Source organism: Mus pahari, chromosome 1 (genome assembly GCF_900095145.1).
Source record: "Mus pahari chromosome 1, PAHARI_EIJ_v1.1, whole genome shotgun sequence".
Taxonomy (NCBI): domain Eukaryota; kingdom Metazoa; phylum Chordata; class Mammalia; order Rodentia; family Muridae; genus Mus; species Mus pahari.
Genome location: NC_034590.1, coordinates 110277809 through 110288077, shown reverse-complemented (window position 1 = coordinate 110288077; position 10269 = coordinate 110277809). Strand labels below are relative to the sequence as shown.

The following is a 10269-nucleotide window of genomic DNA, read 5'->3' as shown; positions in this document are numbered from 1 at the left end:
AAAAAAAAAAAAAAAAAAAAAAAAAAAAAAAAGGAAGGATGAAGTGATGAATTTATGAAGGGATTGTGGAGGTAATTTCCCCTGGGAAGTAAAGGGGCTCACTGCAGAGTGCTCTGAGCCAGCAGTGCTGGGCAGAGAAAACTCGGGTCTGGGGTATTCGTGACTCGCCCTGGCTCTGAAGGCCAAGTCTTTCTTGAAGACTTTCTGTGCTCAGGCCAGTAGGCCAAGCCTGTTTCTTCCGTGGTGGACTGCAGAGTAAACCTTGGCCTGGATTTGTGTTTATAGGGAAGATGGTGTGAACACCTACTCTGATACCTTGACAAGTGTTACAGAGATCAACAAAAGGGAATCCAAAAGAAAATTTATTATATTGGGAGAGATTCCCTGTGTTGTGCCAGCTCCCACCATCAGTGGAAGCTGTCACGCTTCTGGCTCCTTTCCTGTATCTCTCAGGCAGCAAGTGGATCCCTCCTGGCTTAAAGGCCTAAGGCTTCAGGGATGGCATCCTTCCAAAAGCCGACACCCAAAATTCCAGACGGCAATGGTGATCCATCTATCTTTTGCCTACAGAGGCCAGAACTCTGGGAACCTATGTTCGTTCACCCATATGACAGCTGGGGGCCAGATCACACATGAGTGACATCGTTCAACAACACGCTCAGTTGCTGAATGCTTCTATTACTGTTGGGATTATCGTCAGGGACAGAATGGTAGGCCCAGAACGGAAGGCATTGCTGGCTGTGGGACTGAGGGAAGACCAACCGCAGAGTGTCCAAGGCAGGGCCCATGCCAGGCCTCTCCAGGAGCTATCAAGGGCCTATATCTACCTGGGTCTTTTGCTTGCCCTTCTGTGGCTTCTTGGCTTGAAAGACTTGCCTGGAGGGAGAAGCTGGCATCTTCTTGCTTTTGAATGGGGAGGTCATATTCAGAGGGACTTTGGCTACAGCATCTTCCATCGCGTTCTGGACTCCGGGGCCTCAGAAGACACTGCCTCAACCCTTCAGAGGCCGGGGAGGTGTGCCTTATTTTGAATATATGATGGACAGGTCTGGCTTTGATGTCTTCACACCTTGAAGTTCCCTCAGTGAGTTCTCACTCAGCTCCACAGAGGTCAGACTGCAGTCACATGCGTAAGACAGAAGGGACAAGGGTCGATCAGGGGCAAAGGTCAATCAGCTGTGTGGGCGGGGGGAAGAACCCAGGGCTTGAGGTGAGAGTGGCGTGGCTGGAGCTGCCTGATTAGGATTTAGCAAGTACCAGGAGGCAGTCTGTTGGAATCTATTAAAAGTGGAGGCTTGCAGGGCAGTGGTGGCGCATGCCTTTAATCCTAGCACTTGGGAGGCAGAGGCAGGTGGATTTCTGAGTTCGAGGTCAGCATGGTCTACAGAGTAAGTTCCAGGACAGCCAGGGCTATACAGAGAAAGTCTGTCTGGAAAAACCAAAAACCAAAAACCAAACCAAAACAAAACAAAAAAACCCAACCTATTCTTTGAGGGAATATAGGAGAGGGTTCAGACTATCCCCACAGCTGAGGGATATTTGTTTGAAACCCAGAACTTTGGATAGGCCTGCAGAAGGTAAGTCTTCATAGGCTGTGCACCCAGATTTGTATGAGTTGATCATGTTTGAGGTCTCACTGAGAAAGGACTCCTAAGCACCTACTCCCTTCTAGGGTCCACAGGCTACGTCCTCACTACCATGCCTCCCCTGCCTTTACCTGAGGGTCTTTAGGCAGCATTTAGGGTGCTTCAGGGCTGAACACAGAGGTTCCACCATGACTCCAGGCAGCTGACAGCCACTGAGGTCCAGAGTGGTCAGAGCTGTGCTCTGCTGGAGCACGATGACCAAGTAATTGATCACCTCTTGGAGGCCAGGCAGCTGCATCCTGTGGGGAGAGCTGACCTCAGGGGTTGCTGGAGGTATGGTTCCCCACCCCACCCCTTCAAAACCAGGCCTCACCTGAGTGTCTTCACCTGGCACTTGGGCCAAGCCAGGCCTTGGCACAGTAAACGTAGGCCTGTGTCAGTGAGCTGACTCTGGAGGAGGCCCAGCTCCCTTAGGGCAGGAGCTACCTTCAGGGCCTCAGAAAGGTCTCGACAAACTGCATCAGGGAGTTTGCAGTGTGACAAGCTGTGGGCAAGAAGCATGTAGATTGGTTGCAAGACTGGTCACTTCTCTACCTCCAGTGGAACAAACTACCTATTCTCTGGTAGCCTGATGTTCAGTCAAGAAACCTACAGTTCTTTATAATTTGGTTTGGATGGGCTATCGTTCTCAGTGGCTGAGCTGTCATCCCCAGTGGCTGAGCTGTCATCCCCAGTGGCTAAGCAGTCATCCCCAATAGCTGAGCAGTCATCCCCAATAGCTAAGCAGTCATCCCCAGTGGCTAAGCAGTCATCCCCAGTGGCTGAGCTGTCATCCCCAGTGGCTAAGCAGTCATCCCCAATAGCTGAGCAGTCATTCCCAATAGCTGAGCAGTCATCCCCAATACCTGAGCAGTCATCCTCAGTGGCTAAGCAGTCATCCCCAATAGCTGAGCAGTCATCCCCAATAGCTGAGCAGTCATCCCCAATAGCTGAGCAGTCATCCCCAATGACTGAGCAGTCATCCCCAGTGGCTGAGCAGTCATCCCCAATAGCTGAGCAGTCATCCCCAGTGGCTGAGCTGTCATTCCCAATGGCTGAGCAGTCATCCCCAATAGCTGAGCAGTCATCCCCAATGGCTGAGCAGTCATCCCCAATACCTGAGCAGTCATCCCCAATACCTGAGTAGTCATCCTCAGTGGCTAAGCAATCATCCCCAATAGCTGAGCAGTCATCCCCAATAGCTGAGCAGTCATCCCCAGTGGCTGAGCAGTCATCCCCATTAGCTGAGCAGTCATCCCCAGTGGCTGAACTGCTCTGCTGTTTCTGATTTATTTATTTTTTTCCTATTACAAATCATGATGTGAGCTCCTCTGTGTACTTAGTTTTCTGGTAGAATTCCTGGGCCAAATGTGACTGTCTTTTTGGCTCCTTTCATTTCATTTTCATGTTGCTGGACCCTGACTCCCACAAAGCCAGCTTTCCTCCTCATCCTCTATTGATGTATGCCTGACTATCTGCTTCACCATGGCCTGCCTCTATCGGTTCCTATAACTCTCCTTACTCTCTGCTCACTGGTGATAGCTAACAGAAATAGAAAATCTAGCATTTCCTAAGAACTCTACCCGTGAAGCCTTAGTAGATCTTAGAGCAGTCCTCTGAGCTCGGATCAGCTGGGTATCTTAAACGGAGGAAACCAACACATGGGCAGACTGACTTGCTGAAAGGCACAGAGAGGCAGGGTGCACCAGCTGCTGACCTCCCTGAACACTTTCCTGCAGAGGGATGGCCAGACAGTGTCCATCAGCACTTGGCAGCTTCCTTCAGAAGAAAACCACTGCTGCTTTCTCTGTCCATCCCCAAAGGCTGTGCTGTACTCTGACTCCCATGAGGTCTAACACCAGTCCTTCCCTGGCAGCCCCTAATAGTGGTGGAACCCAGGTCGGCCTACGTCCTTAGCCTTCCCTGGAAGGCAAATTCTGTCTCTGTACAGGCCACCCCGGTATAAATCCCCTCCATGCTGGAGCACAGTGACTCACATCAGAACACTCAGATGACATTGTGGGGTAATCATTGTCTCACAGAGTGGACGCAGCAAGGAGGCTGGGGGTTTTTTCTTGGTGCTTTGAGAGCTGTAGGGAGAGAAAGAACAAGGTTGATGTCTGTAGGGCTCCTTCCGGGCCTTTCTAGAAAGGCCTCAATCCTTCCTACCTAAGGTCCTGAGGTTCCAGAACTATCATTTATCCCACATCCCTTGCATCCCCTCCCCAACAAATTTGAAAAAAACCCAAGTGTGGACTGCAGGTCCCTAGGACCAGGTCCTGTTGTTCTCCTGGTGTATACTTTCAACAGTAGGTGAGCCTTGGGACAAGTATTGAGTAGAGCTGAATTCATAGAAAGCAAATGCCCATGTTGGTGTAGGAACCTAGGATCAGGTGGAGGATGGGCAGGGATAGTGTGGTCAATGAAGGTACCTTGGGGCCAGTAGGTGGACCCAAGCGGTAGAGCCAGAGTGGGCTTTGAAGACAGACAGCAAATAGTGTTGGGATGGAGGGAACAGCAGGTACAAGGCTCAGCATACAGAGGACATGGTATATTCCAGAACGTATGAGAAAGTGCATCAGCGAGCGGGCTAAGCTGCTTCGGGGAACTATATCGGCTGGGCTTGGAGGGTTGCTTCGATCTGGATGATTAAAAGTAGTCATGGTGGGCTGGAGAGATGGCTCAGCGGTTAAGAGCATTGACTGCTCTTTCCAGAGGTCCTGAGTTCAATTCCCAGCAACTACATGGTGACTCACAACCATCAGTAATGGGATCTGATGCCCTCTTCTGGTGTGTCTGAAGACAGCAACAGTGTACTCATATACATTAAATAAGTAAATAAATAAATAAATAAATAAATAAATAATTTTTAAAAATGTGGTCATGATGAGGTGAGGTCATGACTTGGTGAGGAATAGAGACAGCTGCTTTGCAAGGGATGGGTAGAGCAGCCCTGAGGTCCGCTCTGCCATTTGGGGTATCAGGTGTGGACTGCTTCCCAGCCTAATGGGCAGTGTGTGCACACAAATAGCACCGGTGAGGACAACCTTACACTCTAGACTCACCCCTTCAGCCGCTTCACCAGGCTCTTCTTCTTCTTCTTCTCCTTTGCTGCCACCAGCCCACAGCTCACCAGTCTCAGAGTCTGACCATCTGGGCAGCACTGCACGCAGTAGTTCAGAACCTCAAGGTCCATACGGGTCAACCTAACTCGCTCCAGTACCATCTCTGGAAGGCTGCTGAGAGCCTGTCGAACAAAATCCTCCTCCTGTGTCTCATACAGGCAGTACAAGAGTTCCAGTCCAAAATTGAGATCCTCCTCTTCCTCCTCCTCTTCCTCCTCCTCCTCTGCTTCCTTGATGTCCTCCAGTTCAGCATTCTTTTTTGCCCCTCCTGGTGGCCCCTTGGGGTGGCTCTGTCCTTGTACCCATTGCAGGGTGTCCTTTTTCACATGATCTGGCACCACACAGCCAAAATGGTTTCCAATGTCACGAATCCCCTCTGTATTTAGCAAGCCAAAGAGGAATCGGGTGGTCAGTGCCAGAGGACCATGCAGCTCTGCATTGGAGTTCAGGAGCTTCTGCACACCGCCTGCGGGCGTCCCCGGGGTTCGCTCAGCTTCTAATAGGTATGACAATGCAGCCAAGAACTCCTGGAAGCTCTGGTCAATGAACTGGTAGGTGACCTCATTTTTTAGCACTCCTGGTAGCTCCTTCTTGTTGAGAAATATTGTCTGGACTTGGGAACCCCGAAGCTTCAATTTCTCCAGGTCCTCTTCTGAGAATTGTGCTTTATGATGATCCAGGATGCCCTCCCGGGCCAGGCGGCACAGCGTGCGCAACTCTCCCTGAACCCGGGGTCCATTGGTGCCTGCAGACTTCAGCATGCTGGTGATGAAGAGCAGGTACACAGAAGTAGTGGTTTTGGAGGTACGAGAGAGATCCCGGCCCAGCTCTAGTTGCTGCTGCAGCACTGTGCACACGATCCAGCACACGAAGGGCACAAAGCACAGTGCAAACAGCGTCTCGTTCTCTTTTACGAAGCGGTAAGCGCGCTCTGCCTTCCTCTCATCCCGGAAGAACTTGAAGAAATACTTTTTCTTGTCTTTGTCTGAGAAGCCACGTATTTCAGCGCACTGTGGCGAGCACAATCTGCCCTGCAGCCTCCCGGTAGTGGCATTGCGTGTAGTCACCAGCAAGCGAGCTGATGGTAACAGCTCCTGGCTCAGCAGCCCGCTCAGCACTCTCAAGCCACTCGTAGCCTCGAAAGGGTCTTTGCAGGGAGTGGCCTCTGAGGATGCTAAAGTAGGCAGCTCATCTACACCGTCCAGGATGAACAGTAGGCGACTGGGTTGCGCCAGTATCCGCCGCACCGGCCAAGAGCGGTCCGGGCACTGATCCAGCACCAGGTCCGCCAAGCTGCGCGTACCCGGTCGTTCCAGCAGCTCGCCGCACGGAATGAAGAAGGCAAAGTCCACCTGGCTGTGGTATAGCTTACCTGCTGCCCAGTCGTAGAGGATTTTCTTGGCGGCCATGGTTTTGCCGATGCCCGCCGGGCCCTGCAGCACCACGGTCAGCGGGTGCGATCCCTCCTCCTCATTTCCCCGGAAGAGCCGATTAAAAGTGTGCGTGTCCGAGCGCCGAGCGCGTTCGGGCTCCGGCTCCCCAGACGGCCCCAGCAGCTCGTTCTCCACAGCGCCGGTCCCCGGAGCGATGAGCAGCTTGGTGAAGCGCTTGTTGATCTTCACAGAGCGGGCATTCCTCTCCTTCACCTTAGCATGCTGTCGTAGCACGTGCTCGCGGTACTTCTTCTTGAACTCTGGAAGGCGTAAGATCGCAGAAGACAGGGATGGGCTTGCTGCCACTATGGAACCAACGCTCTGCCTGTCTAAATCTGGGCTCCCTTTCCTCTAGTGTGCTATAGCTTCCTCCTCCAGCCATCTCACACCCAAGAATCCCCAAGCAGCGTCCAGGAAACTTGGGCTCTATGAGGAGCCCAATAGTACCTTTCACTTGTGTGCCCGACCGAACATACCTGACACGAAGAGAAGCACCGAGGAGGGGCCGAATTCTGGAAGGCAAACCCGACGTGAGGCTCTCTGAGCATGAGGGATGGGGCAAGGCATTTCCATGGGAGCTTCTGGAACTACCCGCCCCCCACCCCCCGGGCATGAAATTTTGGGCTAATTTCCGGGAAGGGGAGTCACAGGAAGTGGTAGAGTGGACAAAGTTGATCTTCCCAAGGAGAGCAGGGAGGATTAAGGCCCAGCCACCAGATTCGGCCCCATCCTACTCTGCCCAGCTTACTCTGCAGCTGCTGCTCCTTGAGTTTCAAGGCCACATCTCGAATATCCGACCTCTTCAGGACCTGCCGGGTCATTTCCACAGCTGGTACTGGCTCATAGAACTCAATGAGCTTGTCGACAAGGTCCAAAGCATCTGAGCGCTCCAGTCGCCCCCACGGGATGCTGCGGCCATCCAGGGGCGCATCCCGTAGCTTGTGGCGAAAACGCTTCAGCTGCTCCTGGGTCAGCTCCTGCAGTGCAGCCATAAGTAGTTCCCTTGCCACCGCATCCGCTGAGCTGGTGATGAGAAGGGTTATCATCACTGATGCGACCTGAATAGGACCTGTCCCTGAAACTCCAAAGCACCCCGGGTCACACATCGCACATTCTCCACATGGAGACCCAGGACAATACACTGTAGAGACCCACTGGGATGTTCCAAGACTTCACCTCAAATTACTAACTGTGGTGAAGTGGATCACTCCATGGCTAGTCTTCCTGCGTCTTTCTTAACTGGGCACACCAGATAAAGTCAGTTAGTGTCCCTACATGGGTCTGTCACATCCTCTGATAGGGCTCCAGCTCGGCTCCCCTCATACAGGCCAGGCCCTGCCTGGTAGGTTTCCTGAATTCTCTGCTCCAAGCTCATACACAGCACATTTTGGTGTGTCTTTTTTGGACCACCTACACCAGGGACTGAGTCTGAGTCCCCTGTGGGGAGCAGACGCATAAATGCCCTGGATTTCAGGGTGGGCACAGAAGAAGGGCTTGGAATTCCAGCACAAGACCGGTTCTAGAGGTGAGCCCACTTAACTGGAAAGTTCTCTCGGGAAACCACACTCACCTGGAGCAGGAGGCTCCAGCGGCATCCATGGAGTCTTATCTCAGGATCTAACTCTCAGATGCAGAAGCTGGGAGCAGAGGTGATCCTTCCTGGGCTAAACTGGTCTCATCCTGGGAGTGGGGGTGTTTCTCAGTCTTGTTCGTTCTAGCTCAGCTGGACTCTTGCTGACAGAGTCAAGAGGCTCCCCAGTTAAGCAGGGATTGTAACATCATATATGTGCTGGACTAGCGACCTTTGGTTTTCTTCTATTTTCTTCTATCAATACTCCTCCTCCTGGGTGTGGCGTCCTATGCAGCTGTGAAGTGATTCAGTTTACGTAGCTGACTCACAACCAGGTCTTCAGAAATGGCCTTAAGGTGCCTTAAATTTTGCACACAGGGTGTGAAAATCAAGGGGGCAGGTGCCTGTGGGCAGGGATAAGGGTGGCTAGAGAAAGGGAAACAGGTCCTCGGCACTGCAGTCAATTAGTCCTCCCACACTCAGCTCTAGGGCAGAGATTTGATGTTTCTGACCCTAGGACCTGCAAGTGACTACAGGGATACTGAGTTCCACTGTGTGGCTGGCACGGACATGTGTAAAGGCATGTGTGTATACCTCCACATGGCTAAGTTAATGTTATATTTAAGTGACTGTTTGTTGTAGACTAAATAAAGTCCATGGAGACACAGTTCACACAGGCATGGATATGTTTATTTATTTTTATAAATTCTGGAAAACAAGTCTGCTTTGTCTCCTTGTCATCATTACTGAAGGTAGAAAATGTGAGGCCAGGGCCAGTGAGATGGCTTATAGGGTAAAAGGGGCTTGCCTGACAACTTGAGTTCAATCTCTGGAACCCACATAAAAGTGGGAAGAGAACCAGCTCCACCAAGTTGTCCTCTGACCTCCACACCCAATCTGTGGAATGCACGCCACCTTGCCCTCAAATATCAAATGTTTCAAGGTGACAGAGGGAGGCTGGAGAGATAGATAGCACTTAGGGTAGTCTGTCTCTCAGGAAGAGACTGACTCGGGTTTCCTGATCCCACATTCAGTAGCTATCAACCACCTATGACTTCAGCTTCAGGCTATCCAACTCCCATACAGGTGTGTGTGTGTGTGTGTGTGTGTGTGTGTGTGTGTAAAACACACGTCTAAATAAAAAGGAAGAAGGGAAGGAATATGAAGCCAAGCTGGTCTCGAGTACACTACTCAACAGCTGTGTGACCTGGTACAGCTTGTTAACCTCTATGCTTCTATTTCTTGTTCTGTGAAGTAAAACACTCACTCACAGGCGGTTGGAGAAATGGCTCAGCAGTTATAAAAACCGACTGTTCTTCCAGGAGACCCAGGTTCAATTCCTAGCACCAGCAAGGTGTGCAAAACTATCTGTAAGTCCAGTTCCAGGAGATCTGACACCCTGTTCTGGCCTCTGCAGACACCAGGAATGCACATGGTGCACAGACATACATGTAAGCAAAGAACACACACACACAAGATAAATGAAGAAGAAGAAGAAGAAGAAGAAGAAGAAGAAGAAGAAGAAGAAGAAGAAGAAGAAGAAGAAGAAGAAGAAGAAGAAGAAACACTTACAGTATTCATATTAAGTGGTTTGAAGTATAAGGTCTGGGGAGATGGTGCAGCCAGTACAGCAGGTTCATTGTAAGTCTCGCATAAGCTTGAGGAACAGAGTTTCAATCCCCAGAACCCACTTTTTTTTAAAGGCATGATAACCCACAAGATATGAAGTGTCATGGTGACATTTGCTAGGTGGCTTTCCCACACTGTCCCTTGGAAGCTGTGTTTTCTGGTTTGCAGATAACGCTGGGTTTCTAAACCTGACTCAGTTCTAATTCTATGTCACCTTCATCTGCCCTTACCATTGTCATTCCGACATTCTTTCCTGTTGTCAGAGAGACTGAGACTGCAGGGCCTGAGACTGAAGACCAGCACCGCTTTGGCTCTTGGGCATCTGCCACAGGCTGTCTGGGACTTGGGACCCCAAGGTGGTGGCTGGACAACTCATCTGCTTTAGAGGAACCCTCTGAACTTTGTGTCCCATTAGGATTGCTGATAACAGCTGTGGAAAGACAGTTCCAGGGGAACCTGCTGACCTTCTCCGGATCTCCGTGGGCACCAGGCACAGACATACATATATGGCCATACACATAACATAGTAATGGTTTTAAAAAAGAAACTAGAAGAGCAAAGGCAAATTAAGTTCAAAGTCATTAGGGGAAAAAAGAAAATAATAAAAATCAGAACAGAAATCAATGAAACTGACAGTAAGAAATTAATAAAAATCAAGCTGGTTCTTTGGGGATATCATAAAATCCTAGCCAAACAGAGGAAGAAAAAGGAGGTAAGATATAAGTTATTAGTATTAGAACTGGAGAGAGTTAATCACAATTGATTCCATGAATTAAAGACTATTCAGGGAGCAATCTGAGCAACTCTCTGTCTATAAATTTATCAAAATGTGCCATTCTCCTCCTCTTCCTCCTCCTCCTCCTCCTCCTCCTCCTCCTCCTCCTCCT

At 50.5% G+C, this 10269-nt stretch overlaps 1 protein-coding gene across 3 annotated transcripts; it reads right to left on the bottom strand.

Moving 5' to 3' along the window:
* Positions 1-331: 331 nt before the first annotated feature.
* On the bottom strand, positions 332-7887 carry Nlrp6 (NLR family pyrin domain containing 6). 3 transcript variants are annotated; one of them, XM_021215855.1, is made up of 8 exons: positions 7754-7887; positions 6932-7201; positions 6660-6695; positions 4691-6443; positions 3623-3715; positions 1960-2130; positions 1718-1885; positions 332-1116 (listed from the first exon to the last, which is right to left on the bottom strand). In XM_021215855.1, the coding sequence occupies exons 1-8, from the start codon at positions 7776-7778 to the stop codon at positions 1023-1025; spliced, it is 2610 nt and encodes an 869-aa protein (XP_021071514.1). In that variant the 5' UTR covers positions 7779-7887; the 3' UTR covers positions 332-1022. The 3 variants fall into 3 exon arrangements, with proteins under 3 accessions (XP_021071514.1, XP_021071506.1, XP_021071498.1); XM_021215847.1 differs by having other exon boundaries at positions 6932-7206; positions 7754-7782; XM_021215839.1 differs by having other exon boundaries at positions 6932-7769.
* Positions 7888-10269: the final 2382 nt, after the last annotated feature.